The sequence below is a fragment of the Pogona vitticeps genome, chromosome 1 (assembly GCF_051106095.1).
Source record: "Pogona vitticeps strain Pit_001003342236 chromosome 1, PviZW2.1, whole genome shotgun sequence".
In the NCBI taxonomy this organism is placed as follows: Eukaryota; Metazoa; Chordata; class Lepidosauria; order Squamata; family Agamidae; genus Pogona; species Pogona vitticeps.
In genome coordinates, this window is record NC_135783.1 from 107617290 (window position 1) to 107641126 (window position 23837).

At 41.7% G+C, this 23837-nt stretch overlaps 1 protein-coding gene across 2 annotated transcripts in view; it reads left to right on the plus strand.

Moving 5' to 3' along the window:
- The window catches only part of LOC110073533 (gamma-aminobutyric acid receptor subunit rho-2), a 56458-nt gene extending 32865 nt beyond the window's left edge, over positions 1 to 23593 (plus strand). The window contains exons 6-10 of one of the 2 annotated variants that reach the window (XM_072998826.2): positions 492 to 632; positions 2143 to 2295; positions 3191 to 3387; positions 3491 to 3628; positions 6155 to 23593. In XM_072998826.2, coding sequence (XP_072854927.1) covers positions 492 to 632; positions 2143 to 2295; positions 3191 to 3387; positions 3491 to 3628; positions 6155 to 6463 — 938 coding nt within the window. In that variant the 3' untranslated portion in view covers positions 6464 to 23593. The remainder of the gene's footprint in view (positions 1 to 491; positions 633 to 2142; positions 2296 to 3190; positions 3388 to 3490; positions 3629 to 6154) is intronic. The other variant, XM_020783248.3, reaches the window with a different exon arrangement.
- The last annotated feature ends 244 nt before the right edge of the window (positions 23594 to 23837 follow it).

Here is a 23837-nt window from a genome sequence, read left to right on the forward strand (position 1 = left end):
ATAAAAACATTTTCTATAGATCCGAACCTCAATGGATCACACCAACAATCTCTGGGTATTTCATGTTTCTGAAATATGGTGTAGGGCAAGATACTGTTTGGTGTTGCTATGTTCCAGCCCTCTGGGATATAAGTACACACTGGAATATATTGTTTTATAACAGTGTAGGTGTCATATGTTAGGAATGAATCCCACTAAACTTACTAGAACAAATTCAGAGTAAATTGGCAAAGGACTGCTAAATAAATTAATTTCAGTTTTCCAAGTTGCCAAAGAATTTTTCCTTTCCCATAATCATTATTTTCTTGTTTAAAACACATACACCTCAATTTAGTTGAGATAAGTATCAACTCTAGTCCATTCTCATGTCATATAAAAGACTCTTTTCTTTCCCTCCTACATTAGACCATTGATTTACCTGTCTGTTTTGTTGTTTTACTTTGATGTATGAAATAATATATTTTGCTCTTCTACCCTACCTCAACTCACAGATGCTTACACAGATGAAGATCTGATGTTGTACTGGAAAAATGGGAATGAGTCTCTGAAAACAGATGAGAAGATTTCCTTGTCTCAATTCTTGATCCAGAAATTTCATACAACTTCCAGACTTGCTTTCTATAGTAGCACCGGTATCACTTTTTCCTCCAAATTTTCTTTTGAATCTTGGTCATTTTGATATACCATTCCATCCCATAAAACAGATTTGCCTAGTGTGGTGACAAGAAAATAATCACTAACCCCTTCATCATATATTTGTTCTATTCCATGTTTACCTCACCTTTCCTCTAGCAACCATTGTTCTCCTCTAGCAATCCAAACAACCACTCTATGAAGGGGATGAGAGAGGTTACGAGTGGCTGAAGGTCATCCAAAGAGCTTCATGGCTGAGTGGGAAGCTGAACATGGGTCTCCTCACTTTTGGTTCCTTAACCTAGCCTCATCACCAAACTGGTTGGCTGTTCCTGAGCTCAGAAAGGTTACACCCTATTCAATCTTCATCTTTGGAATTGTTATCAACGTGCTTAAAGATGAGTGAGAAACCCCTTCCCTCTCCATCATTGCTTTATCCACATGAAGAGTGATATATCTGAAGAGAAAAAACTCCTTCTTATAGCCTCTACACTGGTGCAAGAACCATGGGAAGATAGGGTTCCTGACCATGCGTAGAGCCTATAGGCAAGTAGGAGTTTCACTCTTTAGATATGTTGTTCTCCACATGGAGAAAACAGTGACAGAAAGAAGAAGTAGTAGCTGCTCTTCTAAATATGTTGCTGACAGTCATCTAGGCAACAACTGAACAGAGTGTTAATTTTTGCAATTAAAAGAGTACACCTCCCATAATTTACCAATGATGCTTATGCTGGCTGGAGGAGTCTGTGAACTGTAGGACAAAAAGCTCACCCCAACCCAGTTGTGTTGTATCATCTGTTCACACAATTTTCTTTGTGAGTGTAGAGAGTTCTTCACAGTCTTCAGACATAATATTGAGAGCCAAAGATGATGTGATGGCATAGATTGCCCCAAGTAACAACTTCTGAATTGCACTCGTCTTACTTACATATGAATCCTGTTGAAGCAGCAAAGTTCTATTTATAAATCAAATGAATATTCCATGTAACACAGGCTTCATTATAAAGATGGAAAGCAGCACTGAACTCTGAATTAATTCTAGGTCAGTGAATGAAATGGCTTTTAAAATAAAAATAGAATTTCTTCAAGCACACAGGAGCAATGAGTATATTTCCAAGTGCCTCACCAAGCAAGCCTTCCGTTAATGAACATAATAGGAATACAGCCACTTTTTTCTATGACAGCTACATAATTCCTAGGAACAAAATAGGACAGCTCATGGTATAACCTTTGGCAAGTCACTATCAGCCTCTTTTCATCTTTCTAAATGGAGAATAAGATAAAGGGGAATAAACTAATTAAAGTGCTACATGTGCAATTATACATTATATTAATATATTCCTCCTTTCTCTTTTCTCCTTTGTTCTTTTGCATTTTTTTCTGCTGGAAACTTTTCTATTCATATACTTTGCTGACATCTCACCTTCATATTATCTATCATTATACCTTATGTAATTATTGTTCATAATACTGAATTGTCTGCGTATTAAAATCATTTTCCCCCAACAGGTTGGTACAACCGCCTCTACATTAACTTTACTTTACGTCGCCATATATTCTTCTTTTTACTTCAAACTTATTTTCCTGCTACACTGATGGTCATGTTGTCCTGGGTGTCCTTCTGGATAGATCGGCGAGCCGTGCCTGCCAGAGTTTCATTAGGCGAGTGATTATTTGTTACATGTATACAGAACAGGAGGGCTTCTACTCCCTCTTCCACATGCACACATATTAAAAATAGATACAATCGTTTCCTTGTCTAATTACTGCTAATTAGAGATGGGCACAAACCGAACCATGAACCAGAAAAACCCCCACACTGGGCTGATTCGTGGTTTGGTTCAGGGATCCTGTTTTGCTAAAATGAAATTAGACACTGAACTGTTTACCTCTTGGTGCTTTGTTTTGCTTGGCAAAAGGGGATGCCCACCCAGTCTCTTCCCACTGCTCCCATTAGCTCCCTACAAGCTGCTGCCACTGCCCCCTCCTCTGCCATCTCCTCCGCTGCTGCCACTGTGCGCACATGTGCTCACCACTCAGCTGACAGGAAAATTCATGCGCAGAAGCAGCAGGCCCAGGTCCTTGAAGCTAGGCCTGCTGCCTGTCAGGGTGGTCATGGCGGTAGTGGTGGAGGCTTCAAGAGAAGGTAGGGAGGTGACAGGGGCAGTGGGAGGGGCAGGCAGGTCGGCAAGCGGTTCTCCCCTGGCATAAACCCGAAAAATGAACTGCAAGGGTATATATAACTCTTCTATTGCCATTTTTCATTCCAAAAGCAGTCGTTGGTGTCCGTACATGGTTGTGAGAGGGAGCCTGGCCCGGTTTTGCAAAAGGACTGGGTTACCTGCCCTCCTGCTCACAAGGGAGGCTTCCTTGAAACCAGCAACTGCCACCTCACCCCTGCTCATCCCTACAAATGTGGCTTCTCCATTTCACCAGAAGCTGCTTTCCTCAGAGAATTTAGGCCACAAGTGCATTTCCACTAAGCCACCTGTCTCCAGCATAGTTATCCATCCCTGGTGTTGATATGTCTTGACACTTTTGTGGGACTTTTTTTCAGGCATCACGACGGTGCTGACCATGTCTACCATCATCACAGGCGTCAATGCTTCCATGCCTCGGGTTTCCTACATCAAGGCTGTGGACATTTACCTTTGGGTGAGCTTTGTGTTTGTCTTCCTCTCGGTCATTGAGTACGCCGCCGTGAACTACCTGACCACCGTGCAAGAGCGGAAGCAGAGGAAGCTGAGAGACAAGGTGAGAGGCGCTTTCGGTACACCTGATTTGAATATATTTGCAAATGTAACCTTGAAAAACTCTGATGCTTGTGTGTCTGTGCATATGAACCGTTTTTATCTAGAGCATTCGAGCTGACACCGAAGCCCTCACGCCACAAAAGCAGGAGTTGATGATAGTAGGAGCGGCAGAGAGAAGGCAACTCAGATCAGAACTGGGGAGGTCTGCAACCTGGGATTTTGGCAGAGGCAATATGGGGAGGGTAAGAAGAGGGAAATTCACAATGGCATTTCCCTATGCTTGCCACTTTGTCTTTAACTCCGGCAGATGAGTTATCATGAACCTCTGGCCAGTGAGATTCATATTTAAAACTGGCTTTAGCCAATTTAGTCGTGAAAGATAAAACAAAAGCGAAATATGAAATAGCTTACTCTATTACACAGAAGCTCTGCGACTTCTGTGACTGTGGCTTTGCTTTTGTTTTCATGGTCTTATTGCATCTGTTTTAAAATGTACTCAGCCCTGAGAGAGGCAGTAAAGGGCAGCATATTATTTGACTTAATTAATAAGCTAATTAATTAAGCAGCAAGAACAGATGCAGGAGTGGCTTATGCAATTTTCCAATGTCGTGTGCAAAGGGGGAGGATGCGCATCCCTTGCACAATAAAACACGCCCAAGATCCACATGTGGCTGAGAAAGAGACACATTTGGATCTACATCTGGACCACAATGTTCACTTGGGATCCAGTGGATCAGCTTCGTGCATTGTTTGATGGTAATGAAGACAATGTGGACCTCCAACTGAGGCTGACTAGGTGTTGTATTTGTTTTGCTTCTGTGACTAGAGATGGATCTGTAGTTTTTCCATGGTAAGTCATGAATAATTTTTTTCTATCTCTTAACATTTGGACAAAGAAAGGCAATGCATTTGCATATAGAAGGCTGTACATAATCACAATAAATCACATTGTATTTTTGTGATACCATTAAACAGTATATAAATCTGGGCAGAAAAGTTCTGCTTTGGATGTCAGCATTCTGACCTTTGCGGAGTCTTACATAACCCCTGGTCACGATAGAAAAGAGGAAAGTTTTGTTTTTTTCTAGGGCTATGCAAGTGTTTTCCCAGAAACTGGCAATTTAAATAGTCCAGTGGAAATGCAGGCTCCTGCTATAGCAGGGGTGGACAAGGTGAGGCCCATGGTTTACATTCACCCTCATGCCCTCCATATGTGGCCTCCACTCCCCCTAAGCCTTCCCCAGATATTTTGAAACCCAGTTGCAATTTGCTGCTGAAATTTGTTGGGAGACTCCTGAATTCTCTCTTCCTTTTTTGCAAGCCACCCCCTTTCCGTAGCTACAAAAATGGGAAGCCTCTAATTGTTCCTAAAAAATCCACAACAACAATTTTTAAAAACACCTTAAATTTAAAAAGGGAGGGGGACATGAGAGGAAAGGTTTTGTTATTTAACCAGTTATTCAAACATTTTGCACTGATGTTTGCACAGCCTAGTACTACTCATAATGTTGTTTCCACCACTACAAATTTTTTTTAAAAGTATGTGATTCTCAACATTAATTTGTAATAACTTTTCAAATTAAGCAAAATTACAAAAGCTGACACACTGTGGGGTTGGAAACATTGTGCGCATTTCACCTGAGTGAAAGTACGGCTATTGGGACCCCTAGCTATGGCTGATGCCCTGGTGCCCACCCACAGCTCCCTCAGGGAAAGGTCTGTCCACTTCCGTGCCCAGGAGATGGAGTTGCGCTGCAGCCTAGGGAAGGGGCAACCCCATCATTCCGTCTCTCAAACTACTTGCCTGTCTTCAAATCATACTGGGCACAAGGTTATGTACTGGTTAGAGAAACCTGTCACCTAATCATTGAAGATAGTGGCGATGGCTAGAAACATATTGATATATTAATATTAATCAATGCCAAATAATTCCCAATGCAACAATATATCCTCCTTAGTATACAGACAGAATTTCAGGTGGCTAAGTTCCTTGGTTTAGTGGACAGAGTGTTGGACTAGGATTCTGGAGAACAAGTTTCAAATCCCTGCTCAGCCATGGAAACTCATTGAGGGACTGGAACTGGTAAAAACACTCCTTTAATATCTCACTTACCTATTAGGGTTGTTATAAGTCGGTTCTGGCTTGACAGCACAGAAGAGACACGCACGTTTCATGGAGCTATGACTCTGGCAGCAAAACAGCCACCCTATTTGGTTATTATAGGTGGCATTTGCTAGACTGGTGTCAAACCTTTTCTCCAAGGAAACCTAACACAAATAAAATGTACAAATTGAGTGCAATATTCAGCATTAATTCAGGTAAGCCATATTTCTTTACCCTGAACTGGGGAAATTTTTGTAAACAGGTTGATAGATGGGGTATGATAGGCCATGCCCTTAAAGTTGCAGATTGCTTTGCTAGTGATTATGGATAATTACAAGTAACTGGGTGACTCAATCTCTGGAAGCAACTGGATTCTGTTAAGAGTTGAGCAGAAGCGGGCAAGTAATTTTTGCCAGTCACAACCCTACCCCCAGGCACCTCTCCTGTGAGACCTTACACACTGTTCTGCAGCAGTTCCCAACCCTCTACAGCAAAATTTGTTTAGGACTTAGTGGGTGGCACAAAGCAGTTAAAATTCACCTCCTTCCACCTGTGGGATCCACTACACACAACACTCAGCCCAAAAATACTCCAAGAACATGATTTGAAGACACAGCACGTTCTACATTAAGTCACAGTGTGTGTCTCTTTTTCCTTTTCTCAGTTTTCATGTACGTGTGGATTACCTTCTACCAAAACTATGCTGCTGCAAGGCATATTCAGTGAGTCTGATTCCAACAGTTTAGAAGACTATCCAAGAGGCCAGATGGCAACCGAGGAGGAAAAACAAGACAAAATGGTGGTCCATTTGGCCCTAAATAACGAGTCACATTCATCAAGGAAGAAAGGACTGAGGGGGCATGTAAGCCTTCGGATCATGCAGAACACTCATGCCATTGACAAATACTCAAGATTAATATTTCCTGGCACTTATATCGTTTTTAACTTAATATACTGGTCTGTCTTTTGCTGAGGCTGTAGCTAACCCAGGAAGTATTGTACATTTGTGCTTGGATGCCACTTGGAGCCTAAGACAGAAAACCATTTCTCTCATTGGAACTTTGGAACACAACATTCTCAGAGGTGCTACAGTGAATGCTACTGGAGAAAATTTGTGTGCGCCAGTTGTCTTCTGCTTCCCATCTCTTTCTTAATTGATGCGAATCTCATCTTTCATGCTTGAAAACACGCACCCGTTGATTTAAGATATCAGCTGTTATATGGGGCCACAGGCCCTGGGATGGCCAGTTCCATGTTAGTGAGAGAGGCTGCCGTCTGCTGTGTCAACTTCCTTGGGACAATAGAATGTTGAAACACAAGAAAGTTGTAACGTTTTATGAGATGGTGGGTGACGGGGAACCATGTCTTTATAGTAAGGTACAGCTAAGATCTGTAGTGGCTTCTTTTTGCAGGAAGCATGTGGTCACAACTGACATATCATGAAAGCTAATCTGCCTGGCTAGGATGGATCCGGGTACTGGAAAGAAGGGCAGACTATTGTTTTATTCTTTTAAAAAGTTGATGAACTTGTCTGTCAACACAAACAGAGTACAGTCTAGCAAAAACGAGCCATGTTTTTCTAATCAGGTCCTGGAAAGTAAAACTACTCAACTCACAGGGCAATCCAAACTCAAAGATACATTGGCTGTAGTGGATATGGAACCGACAGAAAACACTTGTGTCGGCTGAACTCATATCTGCTGACACAACTGGGCTTGATGCACTACTGCTCTCCTAGCTGAAATTTATTTATTTATTTATTGGATTTATATCCCGCCCATCTGGTCTGGTCGACCACTCTGGGCGTCTAAGATGGCAAAATCAGCTCTAGGATGGCAAAAAGGGGCAAGGGGCTAACTTATGCCAAATCCAAATCCTTTTTAGCTGAGACTCTCAGTACTATGTCAACAAATTGTTAGAGTAAGCTGGGGGGGCGGTAGTCTGAAGCAATTTCCAGTAACCCTAGGCTGAGTGGGGCTTGGATTCAGTACAGCTTTACCTGGCTTTGCAACAACTCAGCCCCCTCTCAGCCATCTTGAACAGTTCAGATGATGTATTTAGTTGAGAAACTCAAGCTTAACTGTTGCACACAACAATTTCGTCCCAAAAGAATCTCCTCCTTCACCAATATTAAATGAAAGACTCATCCTGGGAGTCTGGCCTAGCACGTGAGAGCTGGGTACCAGTCAGGTCTTCCCAGAAGCAACTTTTTTCTTCGGCCTCTGCAAATGGCTGTGTGTTACATGGAGAAAGTTAAGGTACCTACGTATGTTTGTAGTCATATCATCTCTGCATGGAGGCAAATAAAAACAGGGCCAAATTAAAATATGGGCCAGAAATCTTCCAAGAATTTAGTAAGCCAAATGCTTTTGTCATTTTCAAAGGTAGGGCTTGTAACTGTTACGGATTATGACTTCTGACTGGAACTTTAGAGCAAAGTACAGTATATAGAATGTTGCTTTTAAAAAATCCACATTTTGAAGTGGAGATTTTTCTTTATTTGCATCAGAATTTATGAATAATGGAAAAATAAATCTGAAGCTTATTCTGAATTTTCTGACAATTAAGGTGGTGTCTTAATAACTACTGGCTAAATATAGTTTTAGCCCCAATTATAATAGACTATGTGAGGGAAGGGGACTTATTAATTTAGCAAATATAAGTCAAATCAATTTGACAGGTCTACGCTACGTATGACTAACAAGAAACTTGTGATGGAATTGAATGGTCTTTATTAAAGATGGGGTATTCGTATTTGTATATGAATAGCCCCACACAGGTGGAGATAACAAAGGCCCAGCCACATGGGGCCGGACGGTCCACTCACCGGTGCGCTATTGCAATACGATTGCAATACGGCGATTGCAATCGCCAAGCCACTCTTTGACCTGGCAGAGAGGCTTGTCATCCCGCCTCCTGCCGGGAGTGGCTCAGTGATCGCGATCTCTGGAGCAATAGAACGGCAGCGTGGACCCTGCGGCATTAGTGCATCGGTGAATGGACCATCCGGCCCCATGGGGCCAGACCCTCATTATCTCCACCTGTGTGGGGGTATTTGTATTTGTATATGAATATGAATACCACATCTCTAGTCTTTATAAATGAACTCTTATTTCTACATATGTGCATACATACACACATGTTCAGAGGGGAAAAGGTAGACAATAGGCTGAAATGGTATCAAAGTGCAAATGCCCACCAGCAGTTCATTTATTTATTTATAAAGCTTCTAGACCACCCAATTTACTGGGAAAGCAAAAACCCAACAACAACACAACAACAACGATAATAATAATAATGATGATGATGATTATGATGATGATGATAATAACAACAACAACAATAACAATAATAATAAATCAGAAAGCTTTGCACCACAAACTAAAATGATTACGTGATAGTCCTATCTTTTCCCCACTGTTATACCACTGTGTGTTTGTGTCTCTGTGTGTTTGATACAGTGAACAATGCAACAGAAATATTTAGATGTTGTAACATGCTTCTTCACCATCTCTCAACCAAAGAGTGGTGTACACATGGAAGCAGTTCTAGAGTACAGAACATGGGATATTCCAGAGTGAATGAATGAGAACAGGTCTGAGGTTCTAGGTCACGGACATGAAGGGACAGGTCTATATATCCGTAGGTTTCTCAATTTTCCTAGTGTTCTTGGACAAAGAAAATGTAATACTGTATTCTGAAGTGCTTAGCTGCAGTGATTTGGTCAAGCTTGCAGAGTTGTGGTTTCTGAAGCATGCACCTTGGTGGTAACAGTAGAGAGTTCTATCTACTTTGCCTACATACAGTAGATGACATTCTATACTGATACTGTACTGCAAAGAATACTTTGTAGTCAAGAGTAACTGAACAACCTGAAATATTGTTCTATACCTTCTTAATATTTCTGTTTCATTGCCCATTCTACAACACATAAGTTATTAATGGTATCATTCTGGGATATAGAATTGGTAGCATTTTACACACACACACACACACACACAGAGAGAGAGAGAGAGAGAGAGAGAGAGAGAGAGAGAGAGAGAGGACCAGCAGTTATTAATACAGTGATGGGGAACCTGTGCCCTCCAGATGTTTTGTACTTCACTTTTCATCATCTCTAACTATTAGCTGTGCTAGCTAGAGTTGATGCCAGTTGGAATCCAACTGGAGGGTCAAAGGTTTTGTGTCCCTTTATAAATGCTTCATAGAATATAACACTGCATGTGTTGATTCTAGATTCTAAAAATAATTGTCCTGTTGTGCCTCATGTTGTGAATGCTTGCATCAGAGAGCATTTTTGTGTGAGAACTCAGTCTTTTGAGAAAATAAAAACAAAATTGAGGGATTATTCTTTAAAAGCCACAAATCCTCTTCCCTGTTAATGCACAAGGATGGGGCTCCCTGTTGTGATAAACAGGGAATTCTGTGCTTTGCTTCAGGGAGAAAATCTATGTTGGTGAATTTCATGTAAGGGAATATATGTTAAGTACAGAGATCCTCATGGAGAATGGAAAATACAAGAAGTAGTGAACCTTTCAGTTGCTATAGGAGGTTGGAGCAGACCTATGACTGAACCCTTTTTTTACAGCTACTGCTTCACTCCAGTGAAGACTCTCATGCCCACTGCACACTTTTTCAATCAATCAATCAATCAATCAATCAATCAGTCAGTCAGTCAGTCAGTCAGTCAGTCAGTCAGTCCATCTTATTCATTTTTATGTCATTTATATGTCAACTTTCTCCCAAGGCAGGCTACAGGACACTTTAAAACGGTACCAGATGAAATTACACCAAAATTACAAACATTAAAATAGATGTAAATTCAGTATGTGGTTAAAGTAACATTACAATTAAAACCCTTTAAAATAAATTAAAATAGTAGTATTAAATGAACTTATATAATAAGAACCAGCCCATCCACGGGGACACTGGAGGCTGTTAATTGTCAGATGCCTACTTAAATAAAAAGGTCTTAATTGTGTTACATTATAAATCAGTGTTAAATGATTCTTCTTTGACCCCTTGCACACAGCGGTGACCAGGATTGTTTAGGATTGCACAATTTTTTTCACCAGACAGCAGACTATTGCTCTGATAGTACTGACCATTTAGCCAGCTGTGCCTGACTGTACACTCGGGAGCACCCTTTTGCCCATAGGCAGGATTGCATAAAGGAGAGCACCTCACAGGTGGAAGCTCATTCCTGCACAAGGAGGCTTCCGACAACTATTTACACGATTCACCTCTGGCTGGCAGAGCAGGAGAGAGGCGTTCGTGGTGCTACAGCTTCTTGTACAATATTGGGCGCATCACTTATCCTCTTTGTGCCTCAGTTTCCCTGTCTGTAAAATGGGGATGCTGAAACTGGCCTCCCTCAACAGGGCATTATGAGATTTGCTTGACTGTTGAATCTTCCAGATTCTTGGGTGCAAGCCCTGTGTAACTGCAGGGACAACGTTTTTATAGTGAATACCCAGTTCTGCAAATGTAGCAATCAATATTTAATTAGATATATTCTTCATTAATAACTTCCTGTTAGTTATAAAGAACCACTTGGGAAAACTGGCTTCATAGGCAATGGTCATTAGTTCATGGCTGAGATAATGTGGCTGTCGTCCACCTCCTTGCAAGTTCAGAGACACCCATTGATTCACTCTTAGAATGCATGTTTTCCATGAGCAGCATAACTGCAAGCTGTGGATGCCGGACAAGGTTTCCTGCTGAGCGAACATACACCTTGGTCTCAGATTGCTATTCCTTTTTACAGAGGCTATTGCACAATTTGTTTCGTGGCTGGATGTGGTTATTCAGATATTCTACTCAGCAAACGTGATCTCCTGCTGAAATGCTACTTAATGAACTATGCTCTGAAGTACTTAGCCTGAGGTAACTTCATATGCACATAGTGTATGCATATATATATGCATACATATGCACTATGTGCATATGAATTTACCTCAGGCTAAGTCCTGAGGCTAATATGCATACACTATGTGCATACACCATGTGCTTCAGCGCATATATATATAAACATTTGGAAGGTATAAAATACCCAAAAATGTTTCTGTCAGATGAAATTGGGCACCCTGTCACAAGGTGGGGTGGGGATGGTAGTCTTGGGGTTTTCTTAGAGCCACAGTCAACATGAAGGGCAGTGCACGTTACCTTTGAGTGTCTGAAGGAAAACAAAGGGAATCTTTGTTTTCCACAAGATGTCTGCCTCAGCAGTCAGACTAGAAAATTAAGCTCCTATTCACCTTTCAGAGGTCAGCTGCAAAACAAAAAAGGCCAAAGGGAATGTGTTAAATGAATAGAGCTGTATGTTGTGGGAAACAGACATATCTAACCACTTGAGGAAAAAGGCCTTCTAAAAATGTGCTGGAGACATTGGCTATCTTAACCCTCTGTTATTTAAATGGCTCTGATGAACACAGGCAGACTTTAATGTGAGAATGTACTCGCTGTGTCCGATTCCAGTTCTGGGCTTAGTCGCCCATCTGAATCAAAGCTCAAGGCACACACAATATTTCTCATGGATTTGCCATTCTTTTGTCCCTACTTTTTATCAATCTGCCCTCAGGTATGAGAAACCCTGAGCGCCAAACTTGCCTCTCAGCCACAGATACTTATCACAGCCTAAGGCCAACTCATTGTCATCGGAATACCATATGACCTGCTCCACACAGAAGCATGCTGAGGATGAACCAGCTAAGGACACCTCGCATTTATTGTCATGTTTAATGCTGGGTGGACACCGAATGTCAAAGAACATAGAAACAGCAAGATCAACTCTAGTTCAGATAGCAATATTTTTGGTGTTTCTTTTCTATTTGTTCAAAAATGGAACCTCTTCACTTTGCACATTTCTTCAGGAAAGTCAGGCTGTGAAGTGCTTTTAGAATAACGGTTTGGGGTCAAAACTTCCTTTAGTAACAGAATTCATTTTTCCTGTAAGCAAGATGTGAAGAGAAGCAGTCAAGTCAAATAGCAACTGACATGGGCAATATCCATGTCTGTGCTCTTCATGGATCAGTGAAATTTGTTGCTCTCCCCCCCAGGCTGTTTTGGGGAATGGAGGGGTGTGTCTTCCCAACCCCCCTTGTGTCAGGTAGAGTTAGTACAGTTCAGTCAAACAAACAGCAGCAACAACTCGAAACACAACAGGCATCCCACTTGTAATTACTTTGACTGAAGAATCCATTCCGTCACCTGCTGCTGTTGCTGTGGTGGTAAAGGTGATCTGGAAAAAGCATGCTTTGCTCAACTTGCAGCTAGCTATTGCAGGATGGGGGGGGGGGCTTCTTGCAGGAACCAGAGCTTATAATACTTTGCTGCAGGGAGAGGCAATGGAACATCCTGCTAAACTCACTTAGATAAGACTTTAGGCACAAGCCATGAATCATTCTGCAGATGACCAAATAAAATCAATGTTTGTTTTCCCTACTCCTGACCTGTGTTTTTATGTTTCATTGGCTCTTGCTTTAGAGTAGGCAGCTGGAGGAAGAAATCTCAAAGAACAGCCACAGTTCTAGGTTCAGACATAAAGACAAAGGTTTCAACAGTTTAGGTAAAGGTTAAAGGTTCCCCTTGACAATTTTTGTTCAGTCGTGTTCGACTCTAGGGGGCGGTGCTCATCCCCGTTTCCAAGCCATAGAGCCAGCGTTTTTGTCCAAAGACAATCTTCCGTGGTCACATGGCCAGTGCGACTTAGACACGGAACACTGTTACCTTCCCACCCAAGTGGTCCCTATTTATCTACTTGCATTTGCATGCTTTCGAACTGCTTACCAGCTCGTAAACCAACAACAAACCAACCATCAACTATGTTTTGCAGCTGGTTAACAAACCATGGGTTGTTAACAGCACCAGCAAGCCAGAATTCAACACATCACACACCCTGGCATAATGTTCCATGAGAATCCAGCCAATGTGTAAAACAATGAGGGTTTTTTTTTTAAACAATATTATTTGCTGGATGCAGGGGTTGCCAGTCTCTCGCAAGCAGAAGTATCTGGTGCAGGAAACGGCAGGTACAGCTCTGCCCTCACAACATGTGATACCCATGGCTAATCTACTTGCATTTCTCACCCATACTGTGGCTGTCTCATATGGCACAGCTAAGTCGGCTGTTAAAAAGGGGCACAGCTGCAACTCTGCAGAGTCTCTTGGGTTCATTACATTTTAATACCAGATTCTGACCAGAAACTGTCTTCTGAAGCATTATATCTAATACACATCTAATACAATTAAAATCTAATACACATTGTTATTTAAATACTATTCTGCACTCTCCTCTCCTCTTCTCCAAGCAGTGAGATGTTCCAGAGAAGATGCTCACCTGGCTTTGGCTTCCTTTGGCAGGATAAATAACTGAAGACTTCTTTATGGGTTCACAGTATATATTTGTTTACAAATCTACCAGCTGAACTGTAATGGAAAGCAGATGCTGGTTGTTGCCTTTGTGTTTCCTACTGCAACTTATTGTATCATCATCATCATCATCTTAGAACTGCAGAGATGGATCATAGAGTCCAAACCCTGTCAAAGAAGCAGAGTAGGGAGTCAAACTTCCAAGCTTTGGCTCCCCAGCCAGAGACTGAGCTATCTTGTGCCACTCCTTCCTCCTTCTTCGATGTTACATCTTCCTGTGTGTTGTAGTAAAGTCTGGTGCACACATGTAGGCATGTTACACGAGTCTCATTCATGCATATGCTATCTGACATACTAACTTCATCTCCTGCTGTTCCTTGGGCACTTTCCTTTACCTGGCTTAACCCTGCCTGCTTTCCTTCTCCCTTCTCCCTCAGTCTCTCACCTCTTTTATCTCCTCCTCCCTTACCACTCTGTTCTCCTCCTCCATCACCAAGAACCCTTCCATTCTTGGCAATCTGTTCCCACTATTTATTTCCTGCATCTTTTGCCTTGTCCCAGGACTGGATGTTCTCTGTATTTGTAGTTATGACATGGCTGGCAATACAGTATAAACAGTCTCATATTCCTCTATCATGGACAATGGAGGGTTGGCTTACTCTTGCTCACTGCCACCTTGAGTTTTAGTTCCTCACACTCAGAGTGAGTTATTGAGACTGTCAGTGCCAGTTGAGGTGAACTAACCTATAAGAGGTGGTCTACTTTGTGCAGAGTGGGAAGTGGTGGCGCTGCGGGTTAAACCGCAGACGCCTCTGTGTTGCAAGGTCAGAAGACCAGCCGTCGTAAGATCGAATCCATGCAATGGAGTGAGCTCCCGTCGCTTGTCCCAGCTCCTGCCAACCTAGCCATTCAAAAGCATGTAAAAATGCGAATAGATAAATAGGTACCACCATTGTGGGAAGGTAACGGCGTTCCGTGTCTAGTTGTGCTGGCCATGTGACCACGGAAACTGTCTATGTATTTATTTATTAGATTTCTATCCCACCCATCTAGACCAAGGGTCTACTCTGGGACAAACGCTGTCTCTACGGCTTGGAGACGGGGATGAGCACCACGCTCTAGAGTCGGACACAACTGGACTAAATGTCAAGGGGAACCTTTACCTTTACCATACTTTCTGCAGACATGAAGCTAATTCTGCTCTGTACTTTATCCGCTGCATAGCTAGAGGTTTTTTAAGCCACAAAATGTTCGCACTCTGCTAATAAAAATGACAGGAACACAGCTCTAAGGCAGCGAAGAAAAATGATGGGAGCCATGTGGCTCCTGGAGTGGGTGGGGGACTCTGGTACATTTGAAGGAGGCCACAAACTGGAAAGAATCCTTCACAAACCACCTCGTCAGGTTTGTTACGTGACTTATACAATCCTAATTTGGCTTATATCTGTTTCATATCTCGTGTTTCCTGCTGAGGCCAAAAAAAAAAAAAAAAAGGTTGCAAATGTCTGCCCTAAATAACCTCAATCAAAACTGAACAGAAGACAATGAATGCCTCAGCAAGTCCTGTCATCAGATGGCCCCCTTGTGGAAAAGCCAGAATTACATCATTGCGCAAAATTCCTTTCCAAAATGCCATGCCTCCCATCTTTCAGACAAAGTAAGGATCAAACTTTAGCTAAGATATTTCACACTTAAGCACAAACTTAAACATACGTTTTGAGTGAGAGAAGATCTATCTTCTTGAAATGTATCATCATCATCTTTAAAGTGCAGAGCTCAAAAAGGGAATCCTATGGAAAACTGAGTCCAGCTCCTGTCAAGGAGGCACACTGGGGATTTGAACTCCCACTCTCTGGCTCTGCAGCCCGATGCCTAAACCACCGAGCTGTCAACATGTCAAGTGAGTAGAATTAAAGGTAAATGTACAAAAAGTAAATATAGACAGATTTTTCCCTCTCTGTCTAATGATACTGGGTTCATCTTCTGCTCACCCCATACTTTTATTAGGTGCCCTTGTTTCCTTACCCTGGAATGGCTATTGTGCAAACATAACCTCGCGGAGCTCTTTGGGATTCAAGGAGTTGTCCAGGCTATCACCAAAACATCTTCTTGTTGCTATTGTCTTTTGAAATAAAAGCACTAGATTTTTCCCTACATTTTTTCTAAGACTATGAGAAAGATCCATATAGTCAGTGTGTGTTGAGGCCTGCAAGTGAACTCTTGTGGTGTCACAGAAGTAGGGGCAGGCAAGTATTGGAAGGGGCCTGGAGCTGCTTATGAGCCAGATAAGTGTGCAAATGGGCACAAGAGGAATAAATGGGTCCCAAATCTAGGTAACATTCAGCTGATCAGGAAATGTGGCAGGTTTGGGTCCAGAAATCCAGCAAGATCTTGACTTTCTCATTTTCTGATACCTTCTCTACCTGATACTCCCACGGGCTTTTGAAGGCTGGCAAGTTATATATATATATTTTGCATAATGACCAGTGCTCTAATTTTGCCAGTCTATCACGTCTGACTCTGTAATCTGTTTGTGCGATCTTTGGACATTCACAGATGAGGTGTGACACAGCTTCATCTTTTTCTTGGCAGAGTTGACATTTGCTGTTAGCATTCATTCCTTGGGTCTTAGCTTTCATCACATTAGTTTGGAGGGCTTTTTCATGTGCAGGAAATATCAAGCCTTCAGTTTCTTTCTTAATGGTCCCCAGTTTTAGCCATGCTCCTGTTGAATTACTATCATGGAGACCCAGGGTTGGAAAACCACTGCTTTAAGAGGTTTGGGCTGGGAGGGACATTTCTGGACTGAGTTGAATGAAACTGGGAGATGTTCAAATAGTGAAGTCAAGTTGAATACCAATATTTGAAGAATGTCTAAATGCACAGAAAATATCCCACCACAGCCTCTACTCAGGAGAATGGAGGCTGTTTGGAGCATGATGGCTCCAGCTTTCCAGCTATCTAAGGCACCTTGCCTCTCTCTCTCATCTTTTGTTGCAGGTCCCATTCATTTCCATGCTGATCTGTAGTGTGACTTTCACCATCCGTGGTAAGTCCAAAAGAAGGTGGGCATTCTCCTATTTGCAACAGCCACCCTGCCTTGGTTGGAGGGCCACCGAGATGTCATGTGGATCAGATACGTAGCTACATTGATTTGCAACTGATGATGCCTTTGAGGGAACAGGATGTCATGCAGTTGCTGCTGGATTGCAGGGGTAATGTTGAGATGGGAAGGAAGTGAAATGCCCAGTGTTACCTTTGTATTTTGTAATATGTGAAGTTTTCTTTAAAAAATTACTTTTTCTAAAGTATATTTCTATATTTCTATCTATGGCATTATGACAGTCTTCTTTAAAGGCCAATAAAGCTCTGTGACTTTCCACTTTGTTTTCTGTGTTCATGCTCTAACTTTCTTGGGTCCTACCTTTTCGCTTGTTACTCGTGGAACTCATTGCTAGAAATTTGACCCGAGGCCACACCACTTCAAGATTCAGACACATGGAGGCTTTACACTACAGATAAATGTAAGAGATCCCCCTAGTGTTGTGTAAAAGTTAAAATGCATTGTGGCAGCTGCCCCCACTGGCCCCTCTGGGGAGTTATTTCAGGTGAGAAGTGAAACGCCCCAAAGCTGTTCCCTTCCTTTGTTTCTCTTGGCTATAGCGATTGAACTGCTAGCAAGTCCAACTTAAAGTCTTAGTGGAATAAAATATGTTTTTTTTTAAAAAAACTGGCAACTCAAAAACCCATTGCCCAAATGTCCCCAAATTTGGCAGAGAGCAAGAACCCACTTTCTGCTTCATCTGTAAGTTTACCTGTTGAACACAATAAATAATATGTTTGTGCATTTATTGATTGAGGGGTGAGATCTCTCCTTGTTGATTCAACTTAATGGAGCTAGAATTACATCCCCTCCGTGTGTATGTGTGTGTACTTATATACTGTAGAACAACTAGAGAAACAGAAATATTAAGAAGGTATAGAACAGCATTACAGGTTGTTCAGCTACCCTTGACTTCAAAGTACTCTTCAACTACTCTGAGTCACTGAAGAGTACTTTGTACTCAAGGTGGCAATTACCTGTGATCACACTGCAGAAGTGACTAAAGGGCTAAACAATACAAGAATGAAAACTGCCATTAGCATCACATTAAAATCACAGCAAGACTTTTAAAGGCCTGGCAAAACAGTAAGGCCTGAGCCACCTGCTGAAATAACAACAACCTGCATGCCAGGTTAGCTGTGCAAGGTGGAGCATCCCATAGCTAGGGCAGGTGGCTGAGTCCCCATAGAAGACCCCTCTGGCCACCCTCTCGGAGAAATTAAAGAACACTTAGACGAAGTCATCCAATCCATTATCTCAGAAGATGGAACTTTCCATCAGGTACTAAGAGACCATCTAGGACTACAGGTAGAAATCAGCTCTTTGAGTTGTCTGAAAATGACAAGAGAGCTAGTAAAAACAAGATAGGGCTGGCATAATTTTTTTCATTTAGGCTTGGTCCCTGCCTTCACAGTTATGTTTGGTACCAGCTGAAGTTTCTGGGTCATCTTTAAAGGGAGTGCCCCATTTGGTTCATTACAGCACTCCAAATGGTATGAACGAATGCAGTTCATGAACACTTAAATAAAAGGGCATTGATCAGGTTTGTACTGATGTCAGATTTGTAACCCACATGTTTGCTTCCAAACAGGTGGCTTCAACCTACCAATGGCATTGTTCTTTGGCTGTCAGTTGCATGTGGATTTAAAACAGACTTTCTAGCCTTTGGAGGCAACGTGCTTTTTCTGTATGCAGATCCCTTTGCATTTTTTTCACATTAACCTTTTATAGTTTACTAAGACAAAAAGTAACTATGGGTAATAACTATTCATGCTTCTGAGCAAATCATCCAGAGGCATTTGAGCGTCTGCCCCAGGACAAGGAAGCTAAAACTTTCCCTCTCCCTCCCCCCTACCCGCAGGAAAAAAATCTCTTAATTCAGAATCATACCCTATGATATCACAACATGTCCCTTGGATATTCTGACTAGGTATGATGGGAATTGTAGTCTACCTCAAGGTTGTAGAAGGCTGCTTTATATAAGCACTGCTTTTGCAGGTTCACCTGCAAGCTTGTTAACAGTAGTTTGACACCATTTGTGACAGTGCCCAAAGACAGCCTTCCTCAGCCTGCTGGCCTCCAGATGTGGCAGATTACAGCTCCAGCTATGTGGACTGAGGAGTATAAGAGTTGTAGCCTAGTGTATCTGGAAAAGGCTGCCCAAGCAAACCACGAGACATCAAGAGACAGGAGAAGAGGGCAGGGGGTCTACAGGTTAACACTTGCTTTGATCCATGTATTTAGCAAAACACAGACTCATCAAAGGGTGCCTTCATGAATTTCTGGGGTGGAAAAATGGTTCCATATCCAGTTCCATAAACAAATTAAATATGCCATGTTGCCCTCTTCAGGGAGGGTAGCATGTTAATAAACAATCATCACCAGCTGACAGTTGGTTAGTACAGATTAATTCCTAATGAAGACAAAAACTCTTTATGTAATGGAATGCCTTTGGCTGTGGATCAAGGGTTGCAATCATCCACCCACCAGCAAACCTTTAAATCCGGCTTTGTTTCACAGGGAGAAAAATCCCCCTAAAATATCTTCCCATATCTAAAGTTAGTGTTCAACCAAGCTGTACCAAGCGTCCCGAATCTGTGGGAGTCTCAAATTTGCTTTGTAAACTGCTCAGCAGGCAATGTATTGGCAAGAGTAGTGTTCCTCTTTTCTCCAGAGTTATTGGGAGTAATCAAAGGAAGTAGCCAATAGGCACACTTTCATATGCTCAAAAGGGCCATGTCTGTTTTCAAATTGTTACACATTCCACTATGTCAGAGCTTGCCAATCTTGGGTACCCAGTAATGTTCCCTCTAATTCTCCAGAGCTCTGCGTGGAGGCTCCACCCCCTGCATGCGGAGTTCCACCTGAACGGAAGCAAATGGGGGGGATACACTACTCCCTTGGCTGGATGCACCCAATGGAGCAGCACTCCCCTGCTCCACCGTGCAGCTTAGAGGGAACATTGGTCCTCAGATGTCCTTGGACTACAATTCCCAGAAACCCTGGCCAGCAAAACTAATGGTGGTCTTCTGGGAGTTTTAGTTCAAGAACATTTTGGGGAACCTGAGGTTGGGAACCACCGCAGTATGGTCAGAGAACACAAAACTGAAAGTGAAATAAAACCTTATGACAAGCCTGAGTGGCAATTAAGACTAGAGAAGATATAAAAGATATTTGAGGCCACACAGGGAAACCATTGTTTTTCTCAATGATGGAAGAGGCAAGCGCTCAAGGCAAGCACTCTTAACACACAAACATAATGAATGTCTTAAAAAATTTCATATTAACGACAGCTGAATAAAGCTCAAAATCTTAAACTTGCTGACTGTCTTAACTCACTAAAGCAGAAGCTAAAAGCAAAAGCAATCCATTCCTCAAAGTAAAAGAAGACCATCAAAAAGAAGCTGCTTGATTGTATATTCCAAATACACCGGAAACAATTCTATCACAGTTTGTCTCAAGCAAAAGAGAAGTCAGAAGCCACTGCAACATCAAAGGGAAGTCAGTGCTCAAAAGACAACTCAAGGTAAGAGGAAAAATTATTGCTATTAACTATGTGAAACATATTATTTTGGAATTTTGGGTTGGAAGTGCAGTGATCTTGATTATTTAATTAGGAAAACCTGAATCCTCCAGTGCCATCATCCAAAGGTGCATATTGAACATATTTTTTTCCCTATGGTGCATGGGCAGACCTGTTGACCCCAAGAATCTCTGTCTGGTCCACTAGTCAAACTTTGAAACTGTTTCCATGGGTGTAAAGTTCCATTGCATCAGGTGAGCAGAGCAAACAAAAAGTACTAACAGTATTACAACATGCAAGTGAGAACCAACCCATATTAAATGAAAGAGCCACTACTCAGGAATGCATGGCTTAAGAAATCATGATATGGACAGCACCCCATTTGCCTCCTGGATGATAATATTGATAAGCAACAATAGATTTGATTAGGCATCCTTCAGTCTCGAGAGACTATGGTAACGTGCTCTGTCTGGAGAACAATAGAACCTGTAGCTTAAGTTAGTCCTTCTTTAGGCTGAAACTGAGAGATTCATACGCACCATCCAAGATCAAATTATTTTACTAGATACTATCAGAAAATAATTATGAAGCAAACTTTAAGTGATTTTTGTAAGGCCTTTTATGAATCCAAAGAGAGATAATCAAATCATAGTTGGATGCCCTATGTTAGCATCAACAGATATGTGCCAGAATAACCAAATTTGCAAAGATTACTTTTCAGCAGTTGGCTAAATCCTATGGATTACTCACACTTTTTCCTCCATGTTGTAATTTACAGCCATCTCCTGTTTTAGAAAACAAAACCACAGTACAATACTGGGGCAAGCAAGTTGTCATGGATAAAATAAGCCGGATATCATACTCCTGGATAAACAGCAAAGAAAAGCATACCTTACAGAAGCTGGAGTTCCATCAACAAACAAACTAAAAAGTACAGAAAGTACAAAAATTGCAAAGTACCAAACAATAAAGCAATAAATTAAAATAATATGAAATCAAGATCAGGTTATCCTCCTTTCCATATTTATTTCAGCAACTGAAGTACTTTCAAAATATATAGGTTACAAATTTAAAAGCACAGTAATCATCATCATCATCATCACCTCCATCATCTCCTCCATGGACTCAGGCCTTGTTGAGGCAGAGGGGCTTGCATGCTTCAGTGAGGTTGAGAACTATGCTGAAAGGGTTCTCCCAAGCCAGACAGGTCTCAGCTGAGAAGCCAAATCAACTGTGTTGACCAGCCATCAATTATGATGAGAGTAAATAAACAGAAATCCACACTGGATCTATCATCACTTTCAAAATATACTTTAAGAATATTATAATTTGGTATTATAAATCTTAAGAAATTTTCTCATAAGTTATTACTAGATAAGTCTGGACTCATGTTTTGACTATTTGAAGTTTTTTGGCATAATGCCCAGAACAGTGACCTTGAGTACTCTACTGTTGCTTAAAGCTTGGAAACCTGTTTTCTATTTCTTTTTGATTTCTTCATGCCTGACTGGAACATAGATAAATTAACCCTAAAGTGGATCTTTTTAAATTGTACCTTGGGAATTGTCATGAGTGCATCCGAAGACCTGGAACCAGAAGGGTTAACTGAGGCTGAAGAGAATGCTGAGAGATCAGAAACACCTGAACTGCCTCCAGATTCTCCTTCCACAGCAGACAAGTTTCGGGCCAGGCTTCGGGAAGGACTTAGGACAAGAAGATCAGAGGATCGCTCAAAGGCTGTCCACAGAAACCTACGTTCATCTAGTCCTGAGTATTAACAGGATAGAAAGCTTTCCAGCAGCTCAAGGAGCTGTTTTACTATAAAGCAGCTCCCAGTAAAGCCAGAAATTCTGTGGAAGCAAAGAGTTAAAACCTTGGCTTGCATCCACGCCTCTTGAACCATGTTCCTGGCTCTGAACTCTGGACTCTGCCCCTGGACTATGCTGGTATTGGACTTTGGACTCTGACCCTGGACTACGCTGTGTATCAGACTCTGGACTTTGACGCTGGACTTCATTCTGTGAGTTGATTTATGGACATTGGCTTTGCATTCTTGGTATTCTTGACCCTGGACTGGTTTATCGGACTTCGGCTGTTGTAACCCCCGGGAACGTGACAGGAATTAGTATATTGGGCCAAAGTGAACTTTTTGGAACTACCTCCAGGGACTTGGAATCACGGTTTTGGCCATGCAGAATTGTGGGAACTAGGCCACCAGGATATGGATACAAACACTGAACTGGACTGCGATATTTGGGGCTTTTGAACCTCGTTCCAGGCCTATTTGGCCAAAGTAGATCTTTTGAAACTGCCCTGGGAGCTGGAAGTGCTTATGTTTGACTAGCTGGCGTAAACCTGTGGGAATTAGGCCATCAGGCCACGGATACAACCATTGCATTGTACCTTGGCACCTTGGGGGTTTAAATTTTGGTTCGGGCCTAGTTAGCCAAAGCGGACTCTTTGAACTGACTCTGGAGACTTGGAATATCTGTTTAGCTGGCATCAATTTGCCAAGGATAAATTAGGACACAGATATTTATTTATTTGATTTATACCCCGCCTATCTGGCCCGCTGGACCACTCAATTATCGAACTGGACTGCGAGTTGGCCTAAGCTTTTGGGCAGCTGGAACAGAATGGCACAACAAGGACAATTTTGGGATGAAACAAAATCTACCCTTCAAACAATACTAAAAATAGTGAGATCCCACTGCCAAGAGGCAAAATTATTCAATGAACATCTGAAGAACTATAGTCAACAAGTGACAGGGAATAACGAAGAAGGAAATGAGAGTGTGCCGGATGATGTATGCCAATCAAAAGAAGAGCTGGAGGAAATTAATGGGGAAAACCTAAGAGAAACAATGTCAATATTGGATCAGAGGAGAGTATTAAGGGAAGACAAGGGGAGAAAATCAGTAAAGTTAATTTAAAAAAGCCTGGAAGATCTATTGAAGATAGACCAAGTGCATAAAGATCTAGGGGAGATAAATCAGATGCACAAAATGGTTTCAGAGGGCATAAAAGATGGCAGAATGCTTAGAGAGACAGAAACACAAAGTGAAAAAAGAGAAATAAGAGAGGGAATTACTTAGAAAGATGAAAAAGGGAAAAATAAGAAGGGGGCCCTTAAGGTTGAAAAACATGTATTTAACTTTGGGAATTGTAAAGGGGCATATCCTTTATATTAAAAAGGAGAATTAAATTGAAATAAGGGAGCCCTAACCAGGGTAAAGATGTAATATGGTGGGTTTTCATTTTAGGTAAATTAAACTAGCTTAAAGTTGGGGCATGGGTCTGGAACAATTTTTATTAAGAATGTTATTAGAAAATCTTGAGAATATTGTATAC